Below are 15354 nucleotides of genomic sequence, written 5' to 3' on the forward strand. Positions count from 1 at the left end.
GTGCTGCGCTGCACCCTCCTGACCTGTTCACTCACCTCACCACCCCTGCCTGGGGTCACAGCTCGATTTGCCAACTCTCCCAGCGTGGCAGAGCCGGGGTGAGGGTTTCATTTCCCTGGTTTAGTCGCATGTGTCTCCTATTCATAGAATCACAGAATCCCAGGGCTGGAAGGGACCTCAGGAGGTCACCGAGTCCAGCCCCCTGCTTCAAGCAGGATCAGCCCCAACTAAGTCGTCCCAGCCAGGACCTTGTCAAGCCGGGACTTAAAAACCTCCAGGGATGGAGAATCCACCACCTCTCTAGGCAACACATCCCAGTGCTTCCCCACCCGCCTGGGGAAGTAGTTTTTCCTAATATCCAACCTACACCTCCCCCTCTGTAACTTCAGACCATTGCTCCTTGTTCTGCCATCTGTCACCACTGAGAACAGCCTCTCCCCGTCCTCTTTAGAGCTCCCCTGCAGGAAGTTGAAGGCTGCTATTAAATCACCCCTCAGTCTTCTCTTCTGTAAACTAAACAAGCCCAAATCCCTCAGCCTCTCCTCATAGGTCGTGTGCTCCAGCCCCTCAATCATTTTTGTTGCCCTTCGCTGAACCTGCTCCAGCACATCCACATCCTTTCTATACTGGGGCCCCAAAACTGGACACAATATTCCAGATGTGGCCTCACCAGTGCCGAATAGAGGGGAACAATCATTTCTCTAGATCTGCTCTCAGTGCTGCTCCTAATGCACCCTAGTATGCCGTTAGCCTTCTTGGCTACAAGGGCACACTGCTTACTCATCTCCAGCCTTTCATCCACCATAACCCCTAGCTCCCTTTCCGCTGTACTGCTGCTTAACCAGCCAGTCCCCAGCCTGTAACACTGCTTGGGATTCTGCATCCCAAGTGCAGGATCTGCAGTTCTCCTGGTTGAACTGCATTAGATTTCTTTTGGCCCAATCCTCCGTCCTATAGTTACACCAGGGGGGTGCCTCAGTTTCCCTAGGCACAGCATCAGCGCATAGCGGCGAGGGAAGTTTCGGTCCAATGACTTCTGACACGTACGCAATGGCCCTCCATGGCCCTTGTAACCTAGGCAACCAGGTGACACCTTTCTCCCCCTGGAAACAGGACAAAAGCGGGAGGAGGGGCCTGGCTGGTTTGAATTGGAATTGGGCTGATGGGTGGGGCGGTCTCCTCTGGCTGGAGAGGGAGGCGGGAGGTCCAGAGCCCAAGCTTGGGAACCCCCTCTGGGCCCCTCTCGCCAGGATGGATTGTACTGATGGCTCCTAGTTTCTGTGCTGACAAGTCTGTTCCGTGTTGTGTCCCTGTCGCCTGATAACCTCCTGTTCTCCCTGCCGGCCGACAGTCACGTCTGACTGCAGATGGGGACAGGGCCTGGGGACCCCCCAGTCTGTGACACCCAGACCGGATGACAGTACTAAAAATGGCACCTGCCCTGGGAAAGCTGGCAACGTAGCCACATCTGGAAGCAGCTGGGGAGCCCTGGGACAGCAGCACAGCCTCCAGGGCCGGTGGCTTGGACCCTGAGGACAGCAGGCTGCAGAGGCCACAGGGATGGGCGGGACCATGACAGGGCGCCAGGGCCTGCAGGAGGCTGGGACCTAGTCCAGGCAGGGATGCTAACACCTGCAGCATTCAGCTGCCGGCAGAAAGCCTGAGCTCAAAGCCAGAGGTCCCCTCCTGGGTGGGGAGAGGAGCTGGCCAGAGACAGACACCGGTCACATCGCTTCGGGCATCTCTGGAAGGGTCTCAGCTAAAGTGATGGTGGTATCTGAGAACCTGACCAGGACAATGTGGCAACAGTTCCACCCTTGGCTGCAGCAGGTGGTTACGCTCTTGCAGGTCTAGGAAAGTTGGAGGCAGAGTGACGAAGGAGCGGTCTCACTCACATGGCTGGGGGTCTCCGTCCACCCGTCCATCCATCCACCCATCCTCCAGTCAATAAGAACGGAGATTGCCAAGAACGGTGTCCCAGATGCTCTGCACTCTCCCCTCCCACCCGTTCACCAGGCTGGCCCCAGGTCCCTCTGCCCCGGCACCCGCTCACCTCCTGACAGCATCTGGGCGCACTTGCAGAGGCAGTTGTCGTTATCCGAGTCCCGGGTGCTGAAGTTGGTTCCCTGAAAGACCAGGCCGCTCTGCTGGCCGGCGGTGCCGCTGTAGCCCTTCAGGGAGAGCCTGGAGGAGCAAGGCACAGGGCGAGCAGGGCAGGAGGAGGAGGAGAAAAGGAGGCAGAGGACAAGAGTTACTTTTCAGACTCTCGCCAGCGGTTCCTGGATTTCCTCCCTGGCCTGGCAAATAACCATAGGCAGGGGGAGCAATCCCCTCGCAGGTTGCTTCAGCAGCACTGAGGGATGCCAGATCCCTGCAGGCGTCCCCCAGCCACCGGCTCAGGTGGAGCTGTTCAAGCTCACAAGCTACCAGGGGTGAGGCTGCATCTGGAGCAGCTGGTACAGAGCAGGGCCTATCTGCTTCTGGTCCGTCTCTCCTGGCCAGAGTTCCATGAGTTCTCCAGGGCGCCGTCCCGCAGGGCGTTGTGGGCTCTGGCCCTTGTCCAGCCCAGCACCAAAGCACACGAGAGACGCCAGCCGGACCAGGCACTTAAAAGTGCAGCGTGTGCTTCAGAGTCTCGCTGGGGCAGGGCCAGAGAGCCGAGCGCCTGGCGGGAGTGAGGCCCAGAGATACGGTGAGACTTTTAACGGTGCTTTTAATACTGGTCTCCTGGCCGAGTTTCAGCACTGAGTATTGTGCTCTGCCTTGCAAGTCCCTGCTCCTGCCAGCTTCTGCTGGCTAGTCTGTACCGGTGATGTTAATTAATTGTTGGGGCACATGGCCAAGAGCCACGGTGGAATCTTTGCCACTGGCAATTTCACGTCGGGCTGCGGGGTTCCCTCTAATTTTTTCCATCCAGGGCAGAATAAATTTTGTTACGGGCACCAAGTAATGTGTGGATGTGCACCACCAATAAACACACACACTGCTGGCTGTGGGTGGCTGTGGGTGCTCTGCTAGCCAGCTAGGGGGGCCCTGACTCTGCTGGGCGGCCACCCAAGCCCTCTGCTTACAGGGAACCCTGCTGGCCTGGCTGTTTTTCTAACAGCTCTGCTCTGGGAGCTAGACACAGGCGTGGTGCAGCCTGTGTTACACGGGGGCAAGTGAGGTGACCACAGTGTTCCCTTCGCTTCCAGCCCTGTCCTGCCACGCTGTTTCAGGGGGTGGGGTTTGAATGGTTATGCAGCACTCCCTGTGCATCCTGCATGACGCAGCAGCCTTCCCACGGGCCTGGAGCAAGCTCAGGGACCAGTCCCTGGGGGTGACGTTTGCCGAAACGGAGGGTGCATCCGTCACAAAGGCAGAGGGTTGATGGGCACACGGGGGGCAAGGGGGTCTGGAATGATTTTATAGTCAGGAGAAGGGGCTGAAAGTTGGGGAACCAAACTGGAAATTCTCTATAGAATGAAAACCACTTCAAACCAGGGGTGCAGCAGCACCCCCACACCCCAAATTCCAGCACCTAGGTGGGCATATGCACCCCCCCAGCCCCCAAGCTGCACCGCCCCTTTCTGCAGCTTTGGTCAGTTGTGTGTGGACTGTGCCTACACCCTGATCCATGCCCCCATGGCCAGGTCTGCATCACCTGGGCAGCCCCGCCCCTCCCTGCAGCTGGAATTACCGGGACAATTAAAGGTGCCAGACCCGCCCCGGAGCGTGATCTGCAGTTCCACAAGGCAAGGTCAAATATTGCGGGAGGTGGGGGTCCAGTCAAGGCTGAACTCCAAAGCAGAGATTCCCCAGACCCACAGTGTGAACCTCTCTATTCTGCCACCCTAGGACCGACCGAGGCAACCAGGTGACACCTTTCTTCCCCCGGAAACAGGCCAAAGGCGGGAGGAGGGACCTGGCTGGTTTGGAATTGCAATTGGGCTGATGAGTGGAGCAGTCTCATCTGGCTGGAAAGCCCACGATTTATGACCAGTAGGAGCTGAGAGATTTTGCTGGAGGCGTGAAGCCTCCCACTCTTCTCCTCCCAGCGGCTGGAGCAGAGAGCGCAGGGAGCAGGCAGCGGTTCTGAGCAGCCTGGGGCTGCAGCGAGAGAATTTGCCGGACCCCAGGAGGTCAATATTTTCTAGCACATTTCCAACACTTCCGCTGCTTCCTGGGCTCTGGGAAGACATTTGGGGTACATTACAGCTAAAGCACAGCCCAGAACACTGAGCACCAGGACGGGTGACTGGAAACCAACTTTGTGGAACCGCAGGAAACTTGGCTGCACCCGTGATGAGCGGTCGTCTGGATAACAGAAATCATGCCAGCTTAGGGACATTGCTGGGGGAGAGAGTGCTGGACTGGAGAGGTTAAGCTTCTCCTGCTCCCTTCCCCAGCTGCGCTCTCTGCTCCAGCCTCTTCCCCAAACGCTGGGGGCCCATCAGCCGGGGCTGTGATTTTGGCTTGAAGAGGATTGCCACCGAGTCCTGCCTGGCAGCGGGGGAGTTCCTGGGTCTAGGTGGGGTTAGAAGAAAGACCCAAGGGAATGTTGTTCTTGTCCCGCTCTGGATCCCACCTGTAAAGATGACGCTCGCTGCCCAGCTGGAATGTCTCGTAATGGGCATAGGCCTGGTGTCCTTCCCAGTCCTGAAGCTCCACTCTCAGCGAGTAGGGAGCCTGGCTTGTCAGGAGGTGCACTGCTTCATTCCCCAGCCAGTACTCCCCGGCAGGGTCCCCAAAGCCCTGTGGGAAAGGAGCCAACGGGGGGCGGTGTTAGAACGTGTCTCTGAGCTGAGCAGGGTCCCTCGGGGTTGGCAAAGGGAGGTGGCACAACTCCATCAGCTTTGGATAGACCAGAGCAAATTCTGCCCTTAGTTACAGCCCTGTGTCCTGGGCAGCATGGGAGTGACTGGCTCCGTGTCTTCTCCACGCTAAGCCAGGACCGAGCGGGGAGAAGTGTTTTGCACTGTAATGGTTCGATGAAACTTCTGAATCTGGGGAGCAGGAAATGGGGAAATGTTTGACTGGCATCCTGCCTCGAGCCAGAGTTTTCTGTCGCCTTGTGCTCTGGCAGCCGGCTCTTTCCATTCCCTTCTGCCCACCAGCTCTTCTCCGTCTGGCCCTCTCCAGTCCCCAGCCTGCCTCCCGAGGTCAGTGGTACTTTCTCAGATACCTGTGAGACCTGACATGGCTTCTGGAGCAGAACCATGCCCTTTGCTGTATCAATCAAGGGTCCCTCTAATTTTTTCCATCTGTGGGTGGAATAAATTTTCTTACGTGCACCAAGGCATGTACTGATGTGCACCACCCATAGAAACACCTGCGGCCGACTGGGGGTACTTTGTGACTCAGCTGGGCGGCACCTGACCCTCTCCTGGGTGGCTGCCCAAGTGCTCAGCTTACAGGGAACACTGGTCTCAGCTCCTGTGCTGTGTCCTCTCTCGTGCTCAGTGATGAGGTCGCCTGCCCCAGGAGCTGATTGCATTGCCTAATCGGTTACACTGTTAGGTTTTCGTGCCACTGGCTCTTTAGTTCCATCCACTGCAGGCTTGACATACAAATGACCCACCCGAGCCTGACCTCCCTGCTTCCCCAGGGGTATCCTCTCTGCCCCACCCAGGTTCCCCTGCCCCTAGGACTGCCAATGGGTCAGTGACTGATCAGTTCAGCAGAGGGGCAGGCGCGAGGTCAGACCTGTTTGTATTCTTTCCACCTCCTCTGGAAATTCACGCTGCCGTTGGCTCGGCGTTGGATCACCGTCCACCCCCCGCGGTCCGTCTCCATCTCGCAGAACGCCTGCCGGGGATGCAAAGGACCAGCGCTGCAGGGGCTGAGGGGGCACAGGGAGGTTCCCCGAGCAGCGGGAAGTGAGGTTAACACAGATCTCGTGGCTAAGGCAGGTAGGGCAGGAGGTGAGGTCTGTGTGGCCTGCCCAGCAGCCGGATGCAGCCGGTGGCGCGCCCAGGCACAGAGCAGCCAGCTGCTGCTGTAAGCAGCTGCCCGCTCCACATGGCTCTCTGCTCCGGAGGCGGTGAGGACGGGGAGGTGTCCCACGATTTACAACCAATAGGAGCGGAGAGATTTTGCTGGGGGCAGGGCCAGCGCGTGAAGCCTCCCCCTTTTCTCCTCCCGGCGGCTGGAGCAGAGAGGGCGGCGGGGAGGCAGCAGTTCTGAGCAGCCTGGGGCTGCAGCAGGCAGAGAGGAGATTGCCCCTCACCCATCCTCTGTGCCCCACTCCCACCCCTGCCCTACATAACCCCAACCCTCCAGCCCCTCCTGCACCCATATCCCCTCCCAGACCTCACCCCCCGCCCTGAACACCACGGAAGATGCCACCCTGGACCACTCTCCACATTCTTGGTGCAGCCCACCCGTCGGAAATTATCACCCGCCCCAGGCTCAGGGGTGGTGGCACCAGGCTCCCCCAGACTGGGTGTTTCCTAGTCCGGCTGGAGATGCATTGAACAGACTCTCTGAGGACCAAGAGGCTGGGCTGTGGTGTGGAAGTGGGAGACCAGAGGCCTAGCAAAAGTTCGGTCAAGCTATAGCCTGACTGAAAGGAATGATGGGTACTACACGAAAGGTGCGCGGAGACGAGAGACGAGACGCCGATGCTGCCAGCATCCTGATAACGCCAAGCAGCGCTGAGATCAGCCAGACCCAGGCAGTGCCAGCGCCCCGTTAATTAGGAGAGTTTCTCTGTTACTAAGCCATGTGACTATTGTTTGCTTCACTTGTAAAAGTATATCTACCGGCCCAAAGTGGTGTTCGGGGAGACGCCTATCACTGGCTGGGCGAAACTCTGTCAGGTGGGCTTCTCCCCTGCAGCTGCTCGTATATGCTAATAAAGAGTCTCTGGCAGCTTTCTACCCAAACGCAGAGTGAAGCTTTGTTTCTTCCACAGTGGAGAGTCCCAGCACGGGCCCGAGGCTGGCCCGGGGAGGCCTTAGGTGCCAGGCCATGGCAGCCGGTCAGGAAGCGTGGCCGATTGTCTCCGCTCGGACCCCTCGCCCTCGTTCTTGGGCACTGACCTCCACGTCAGTGCAGGCCCTGAGTCCCACTTCTGCGCCGGACTCACCTTCCTGGGCTCTGTCATGTTGGGGATGCGCAGGGTGTAAACGCCACTGATGTTAAACCCCGCTCGGCGGGTCTGTGCGCAGTCCTGGAACGCCTGCGCCTCCTGCCGGGCGGGAGCTGGCAAGGCAAACAAGAGCACCTGGCAGTGAGCGGCAAACAGCTGACGGGTGCTCTGGGACTCGGGGTATGTAACAGAGAGACAGCACTTCTCTGCCTCTTTCCTGGCCTGGGCACAGCCCTGCCAGCCAGGAGCACCCTGGATTGTCTGTGTGTTCATGATCAGTCTTCGATATTACCTACTGAGCACCTCTTTGCACCTCCAGAGCGCCTGCCTGTTCCAACCCCAGCCTCCTTAATCACCGCACAGCTGCTCCGAGTGTAAACGCACCTTTAAGAGAACCAAGGGGCAAGATCCAACGCTGGGAAAGGACGGGGTTGTGGGGGGCGGCTGTAACATTCATGCCGCTCCTGCCTTGCACCTTGGGCAGCCCACCTGCACTGGGGGAACGATGCTCCCAGATCCAAATGGCAGCATTTTACGCTCCACTTCATGGCAGTGAAGCACAAGGGGCAATGCCACAGATCACAAACCAGCTTTACAGGGGCTGGTAAATGCTGGGAGGACGAAGGTCAAGAGAATGACCCCGCCTTCGCCCCCACAGCCTTGGATGTCATTGCAGCTAGGGTGCTAGGCTCTGCTGTGCTGACTCCCCGTCCCAGCCAGGGGCTGGAGTCAGACTTGGCTCCCTTAGAGGTCTGGAGCTAACGGTCCCTCCCGTGGGAGCCCAGGTAACACCGAGCTAGTTCTCTTTCGATAACTGGCAAAGAGAATGTGAGCTCCAGCTTCATAAAACTCAGAGTGCGGCAAAAATAAAGAGGGTGGGAGCTTAGCAGCCCTCTCCCCATAAAGCCTTCTTATTTACCAGGCTGGCATTAGCTTCTGGGCTGCAACTCTGTCCAACCACCAGGGCCACCCGGGGCAATTTTTACTGGCTTGCTGCAAAGGGAGCAGGAGCTGCAGGCATCGGGGCTCAATCCTACAAGATGCAGAGTGCCCTCAGCTCCTGCTGGGGGGCAAGTGGTTCTGAGTGCACGCAGGAGCTGGTGGGGTGCTGAGCACGCTGGAGGAGCAGCCCCTGGAGAGCAGATGAAGATGCACGAAAGCAAACGTGTTAGAAGGAACGCTCCTGGCTCTCTTGGACACCCCTTTGCACTTCCAGCCTTATGGGGAGGAGCCCTTGCATGAGAAGGGGCCGTCTAACGCTATGGCTTTGCTCCAGTTGGGCCGTGCACCTTGGCTGCTCTTTTCCTCGTGGCTTGAGTGTTTGTGGGCAGGGCTCCCTCTCATTTTTGACATCCATGGGTGGAATAAATTTTGTTACATGCACCACGGCATGCATGGATGTGCACCACCAATAGAAACACACGCTGCCAGCTGTAGGCACTCTGCTAATCAGCTGAGCAGAAGTTAACTTCTCCTGGGTGGCTGCCCAAGCGGTCGGCTTACAGGGAACACAGAGGGTCTATTTGATCATCTTTTCATGCGTCTATGTGCATGTGGCTGTGACACCTCCAGAGCACAGTCTGTAGACTCAGCCCTGAGGATTTAACATGGCTGGGGAACGGGGCTGCACAGAACACCCTGGGACAGTGCAGAAACCTCCCCCTGTTGGAATTTTGGGGGCCGGGTTGCTCTGTGCCTCTTGCAGACATAGTCAAAGTGAACCCACGGTGGGTTCAGAGCAGTTTTCTGTCTCTCTGTTGAGTCTATCAACTGATTGAAATCTACGGCACTTCTAACGTAACGCTACGGTAGGTCGACCAGTGGCAGTTACAGGTTGAACCTCTCTCGTCTGGCACACTCAGGACCTAACCGCTGCCAGACGAGAAAATTTGCCGGACAATGGGAGCTCAATATCGTCTTACACGTTACCAACACGTCCACGGCTTCCTGGGCTCTCAGAAGACATGTAGGGTAAATTACAGCTCAAGAACAGCACAGAACACAGCGAGCCAGGACTGGTGGCTGGAAGCAAACTTTACAGGACCACGGGAAACTTGGCTGCACCCCTGGTAGGTGGTCGTCCAGCTAACTGAGATCAAGCCAGATTACGGAGTTTGCCGAATGAGAGCGTTCCAGATTAGAGAGGTACAACCTGTTTGAGAAGGCGCCCCTAACTCCAGCGATGTTGGGATCTAGATTCAGCTTTGACTAAGCATCTTGGCTCACTTGCCCTGCTGTCACAGGATAAGCTAAATCCTTGGGCCCCAGCTCTCCCACCGCCTGGTTTGCGTTGTTGTGAGACCAGGCGGAAGATGTCCAGCAACGCAGGAGCTGTGAAAGGACCTTTTCCGGTTTTCTAGCCCAGCTTCACTGAACACCCACTGTCCCACAGCAGGGTGAATTGAGGTGTACCCCTCATTTCTATGGGCACTGCAGGCCCTGCTGCAAGGAAGCTCACATTCCTGCACGAATGGGTTGCTGGGCCGAGGAACATCACAATGGGGGGGTCCCAGCTAACGCATGACATTACCGTGGGGAAGTTTGCACCCTGGGCTCTACTCCTATGGACAGGGCAGGGACCCATCCTCAGCAGCGAGTTCCAAGGAGCCTTTGTCCCCCACAGAATCTGGGACAGGTTCTCTTCTCCAGTCAGGGATACCTACGAGCTCCCTGCAGCTCTGGCCAGCCGAGGACTCGCCCGTGGAAGGAACTCACCTTTGCCCTGGGAAACCAGCTGCACCAGGTTCTGGACTGACTCCTGGAGCTGCAGCTGCTGCTGCTGGAGCAGGCTGGTGTTACTGTGGGTGGCCTGGAAGGACTTCTCCAGTTCCTCGATGGTGTGGCTCTGGTGGTTCACCAGGTGCTGCAGCTTTTCCTTCTCCACCCGGATCCCTTCCAGCTCTGCCTGGCGCTTGCGCTCCATCTCCAGCACCCGTGTCTCCAGCAGGCTGCAAAGAGACAGGCCAAAAGAGGAAGGGTGAGGTCCCCACTCGCTCGAGGGAATCTTCTCCCCCTGGAGGACAGCACAAGCCACACAACACCCCGGTTAGGCAGCTGCTGGGGCCCGAGACAAACCCACTGACATTCAGAGGAGGCTTTTGATTGACTTCAAATGGTTTTGGCTCAAGCTGTGGCTTAGACTCATTGTGTCATTCGTGGGGCCCACCCCAGTGGTCTGCTGCCCCCAATTCTCTTCCTTCTTCATGAGTGACTTGGACCCCACCTAGCCACAGCTCCAGGACAGGGATAAAGTCCTGGCAGCACCTTAATCATAAGGGAAGAAGCCAATGGCAGCCGCCCAACTCCACTAGCATGGACTGGCTGTCGTCCCGAGCTCGGTGCTCCTGGCAGGGACCGGGCAGCTGCAGCTGCAGAGATGAGACAGCTCCGCCGGCGACTGCAAACACTGAGCGGCCCCCCTTCAGCAGCGGCCCTGGCACCCATCCCGCCCTGTGAGCCTGTCCAGGAGTTAGCCGAGAGCAAACATTCCCCATAGCCCAGGGCAGAGCGAAGGGAGGGAGGCAGAGAATACAGCAATCGCTGCATGGTGCCTCCTGCCACGCACATTGGCGGGCATCGCATCGGGGGGAGCAAAGCAGCTCTAGCATCAACCAGGAGTCAGCGTGTGGGAGCAGGCAGAGCAGCATTCCTGCTCATCTTCTCATGTGCGGATTAAATTTTCATGTGGGCTGAGGTACGTGCACCACCCCCGGAAACAAACACCTCGCTGGGGGTGCTCTGCTAATCCGCCGGGAAGCGTTTGAGTCTGTCCTGAGTGGATGCACAATCACCCAGCTGCCAGGGAAGGCCGACATGGCACACACAAGGCGCAGGGGAAGAGAGATACAGACCAATAGGAAGTGTATCAGGCACTGGGATGCTGGAGCTGCCTGGGAAAGCTTCCCACTCGGTCCTGAAAGTAGCTGAACCCCGTCGGGGGCCCCATAAAGGAGCCAGAGGTTCCCTCTGGGGCCAGGAGAGCTGCTGCTGATTCAAAGACCAGCCTTCCTCACCCTCCTCTTCAACATCTGAAGGAGACAAGAGTCAGTCAAGGGAACTCAAGGGAAAGTTTAGCTGGGCCGAGCCCGAGAGCCGTACTTGTTCCTGCTCTGCAGCTTGTGGATTTCATTCATCTGCTGCAGCAGCTGCTTCTCCAGCTTGTTGGTTGAGAGGGAATTCTCCAGCAGCTGCTCCTCCAGATGCGAGGTTTGGTTCAGAACCTGTCCAAGGAGCAGTTGGGAACAATTATGAGTGGGACCCCTGAGCCATCTCCCCAGCTCTCCCACCTGCCCCTTCCTGGACCTCCCCTGAGCATTCAGCCACGTAACCAGCCCCTGATATGATATTTCACCACGGACGCATGACATCCGCACCCCAGGAAACCAGCGTAGCTGGGGCCACCTTTGAAGCCAATAGTAGGTGGTACCATGGATCTCAGGCATGCTGGACAAGAGCAGGACCTGGTCTTTCCAGGAAAGGGGAGCGACACAAGAGACCACAAGACTAAGAGGAGCAGAGGCTGATCGGATGAATCATGTGCTCCCCGTTGGTGACCTGACCTTAAAAACCTGGCCCTTGGAAGCCATCTTCTCTGCTCCTTTTGCACGCACCACATCAACTACCCATGGCAGGCTCTCAAAGGTGGCTGTCCCCTTCTCAGCGATTTTCCTGGGAACTGGCATAATTTTGCTAATTGTCATGGCCTACTGGGCTGCATTAGTGGGCGTATTGCCAGCAGATCGAGGGAAGTGATTATTCCCCCCTGGCCGGCACTGGTGAGACCACATCTGGAGTATGGTGTCCAGTTCTGGGCCCCCCGTTACAAAAAGGATGTGGAGGTATTGGAGAGAGTCCAGCAGAGGGCAACGAAATGCTGAAGGGGCTGGAGCTCATGACTTATGAGCAAAGGCTGAGGGATTTGGGCTTATTTAGTCCACAGAAGACTGAGGGGTGATTTGATAGCAGCCTTCGACTCCCTGAAGTGGGGTTCCAAAGAGGATGGAGAGAGGCTGTTCTCAGTAGTGACAGATGATAGGATAAGGAGTAGTGGTCTGAAGTTACAGTGGAGGAGGTCTAGGTTGGATATTAGGAAAAACTACTTCCCCAGGTGGGTGGGGAAGCACTGGAATGTGTTGCCTAGAGAGGTGGTGGAATCTCCATCCCTGGAGGTTTTAAGTCCCAGCTTGACAAGGTCCCGGCTGGGATGACTTAGTTGGGATCATTCCTGCTATGGGCAGAGGGCTGGATTCAATGACCTCCTGAGGTCCCTTCCAGCCAGAGGATTCCAACCAGCAGCATTCAGGAACCTCAGCCCACCCATGAGGCACACACATAAGCCAGGAGTTCTTTGTGACCAGCCCCACGGAGCACAGGAAACCTGCACATGACAGGCATGTGATGGTCATGTAAGCAACATGCACTGGCTTGCCCCACACCCCCAGCCTTCAGCTAAGAAGCTCAAAGCTCTTTACAAAGGTGAGCGAACGAGGCCTGTGAAATGGGGGGAATCTCCACTCTCGTTTACAGCTTGGGAAACTGAGGCAAGAGGTGATGTGCTCTGCCCAAGGACGGTCACGTTCCAGGGGGAGAGCTGGCGAGAACCCAGGACCTCCTAGCCTGAACCAGGTACACATAGATGTCATCAGCTGTTCCCAGAATGCTTCTGCTGTACCTGTGCCTCCACAAACGCCAGCTTCCGGCTCTGCTCCGCAGTTTGGTTCAGGAGGTTTGTCCCAATCTCCAGCACGGTGGCTGTTTGGTTCTGCTGCTGGAACTGTACCATCTCAGGCTTCATGTTCATCTGAATGTAGCTCTCCAGCTAGATCGGGGGTGAGGGGAAGTAGCCAGTTACTCCCCGGTGCCAGAGCTCTGCGTATCCCCAGCCCAACACCAACCACTCTCTTCATTCCAGGGCTGCAGCGTTTAACCTCCCTCTTTCCCGGCACATAATCTCCCCCTGGTGAAATCACTCCTAGCCCCGTCTCCAGAGAATCACCTTTGACTCCCTCCCATTCGGCTGGTGCTAAGCCAACCCAGTATTACTCATCATGGTTTGGACAGGAGAGCCCATGAGTCTGCCGAAAGCTTCTCACCCCAGCATAAACTCGCTTGGCCGTTTATCGGGAGGACAGCGTGTGCTGTCCGCAGCCTGGCCTGCTGGCGCAAGGAAGTCCGCTTGGGAAAACGAACCTCTCCAAGATTCTCTGGCCCAGGAACTGTTGGAAGCTGGCTGTGGCCTTGAAACCTCTCTCCTCCCTGCTCCCCTCTCTAATCTGATGAGGAAGGACCCGCCTCTGAGCAAAGGGGCAGCGTGTGCTTGTGATCACAGATCTGTCCGTCTTCTGCTCCCACACTGACACTAAGGCTCTGCTCACCCGTGACTGGAGGGTGGCAACAGGTTTGGACGGATCCAAGATCGGAGGTGCTGAGTATCGGGTGCTGTTGTTGGCTTGGTCTGGCACTGTGGGCATTCGGCAGGGCCAGAGCTCAGCCCCCTCCGAAGCCAACGTCAGGCAGGAGAAACTCACATGATGCAAAAACTCAACGGGGAAGAGCTCCACTGATTTACACTGATCTGCACTAGCTGAGGGCCTGGCCCAGCATCCACCAGTCTGTGGAAAACTGGAAGCAAAACAGCAGGGGCCTTTTCCAAGAGATTGCAGATTCCCTGTGCTCTCATCACAGTCCTGTCCCGGCTGCAAACTCATGACACATCACCCCTGCTTCTCTGAGCTGCTGGTGCCGGAGGCCCACCCTCCTGAGCCGGGCAATACAGAGACAGGAGCTGAGAACAGAAGTGCCCAGGCATTCACCAGGGGCTCAGACTGAGGCCTGGGTAGTCACCTGTGGTGAAGCTGCGAGAGCTTATGATCTAATAAATGTGCTAGTCTCTAAGGTGCCTCGGGACTGCTTGTTATTTGGTCATATTTGGCCCCTGGTGGGTTTGGCTGTGCGGTGTCCCTCCAGTTTGTTTGTGAGAGACAGCTACACTTCTAGAGAGCTGGAAAACAGGAACGCAAACGGTGGGAAGGACAGAGGGCAAACCTCAACCGACTGTTTTGTAACCCTCGTGACTGGGGAATCTTGCGAAACCAAAGCCTGGGAGATCTACCCTGAGTGGGTCCATCTTCCGGGTAACGCAGACTTAAAGCAGGAGCGTCTACAGTCTGACCTGCCAGCCAGCTGGCTCTCAGCTACGGCTGTACAGGAGTCTCAGGCTTTCTCTGTGTAAGTGGTCTAGAGGCCTCCACATGGGACAGTGAACCACACCCAGTAGGCATGTGAGTTACACCAACACCACTAATAATACAGCCAGAAACCAGCTCCAGGGATCACAGTGGCTAACAGCGAACCCAAGGGACTTGCCGGCCATTGCTGACCCATTGCACATGGTTGACACGTGGACGAGAAGTGCTTACTAAAGCCCTTGGCTTTTGCACCCACTCAGGGCTCCGGTTTGCTGTTTGAATCACCAGCAAACCAGCCAGTGCTAGACACACACTTTAGTTACACGGCTCTTGCTGGGGCAAGGGGGGAGGAGGGTGGTCTATTTTGTTTCTGTCTTGCTGCCAGCAGGACATAGAAAATGTTTCTATCGCCTGTTCTCCTCCCCTGGCGACGTGAGAAGAAGAGAAGACAATCGTACAGCTGGAGTTAGCAGACACAGTTCTGACTGTTCCATCGGCTGTTCTCCCTTTCATTTCCAGTCTGAGCTCCGGGGCTGGGTTGTGACTTAAGTCACCGAGAAGATTTGTTTCTTTTCAAGGAGATTCGCGGCAGGCATTTGGAGTTGGGAGGGGGCTGTCCAGCTGTGTCACCTGGCCCCCGTGTACTGCTTGGAAGACTAGTATCAGAGAGGTCGCTGAGTTAGTCTGTATCTTCAAAAACAACAAGAAGTCCCATGGCACCTTAGAGACGAACAGATAATTTGGAGCATTAGCTGTCATGGGCAAAGACCCACTTCCTTAGATGCTGTTAGTCTATAAGGTGCCACGGGACTTCTCGTTGAGTTTGGAAGACTGTAAGGCATTGGGTTGGCCCTCAGTTTTCCCATCTTTATAGCACAATGGGCCCATTTGGTATAAACCTCCCCTGAGTGCTCTGCCCTGGGCAGTCAAAGAGGAATGGAAATGAGAAAAGAAATCAACATACTCAGAGCTGCACAGACAGGCAGGGGACAGAAGCTCTCTGGCTAGCTACTGTTATAGTGAGTCTGCGCACTCAGGTGCCTGTGAGAGGGTGGGGTGGGCAGCTACCAATGTCACCCTTTGGGGATCCTAGCC

General features: G+C 56.8%; 1 protein-coding gene across 2 annotated transcripts in view; it reads right to left on the bottom strand.

Annotated features, from left to right (window-relative positions):
• Window positions 1-15354, bottom strand: part of ANGPT4 (angiopoietin 4) — a 46035-nt gene that overhangs the window by 4455 nt on the left and 26226 nt on the right. Inside the window, exons 2-8 of one of the 2 annotated variants that reach the window (XM_075011885.1) lie at window positions 12744-12890; window positions 11171-11292; window positions 9804-10020; window positions 7070-7240; window positions 5686-5787; window positions 4568-4734; window positions 2054-2184 (exon numbers count right to left, since the gene is read on the bottom strand). In XM_075011885.1, coding sequence (XP_074867986.1) covers window positions 2054-2184; window positions 4568-4734; window positions 5686-5787; window positions 7070-7240; window positions 9804-10020; window positions 11171-11292; window positions 12744-12890 — 1057 coding nt within the window. Of the gene's footprint in view, window positions 1-2053; window positions 2185-4567; window positions 4735-5685; window positions 5788-7069; window positions 7241-9787; window positions 10021-11170; window positions 11293-12743; window positions 12891-15354 lie in introns of both variants that reach the window. The other variant, XM_075011884.1, reaches the window with a different exon arrangement.

This window comes from Carettochelys insculpta, chromosome 17 (assembly GCF_033958435.1).
Source record: "Carettochelys insculpta isolate YL-2023 chromosome 17, ASM3395843v1, whole genome shotgun sequence".
Taxonomy (NCBI): Eukaryota; Metazoa; Chordata; order Testudines; family Carettochelyidae; genus Carettochelys; species Carettochelys insculpta.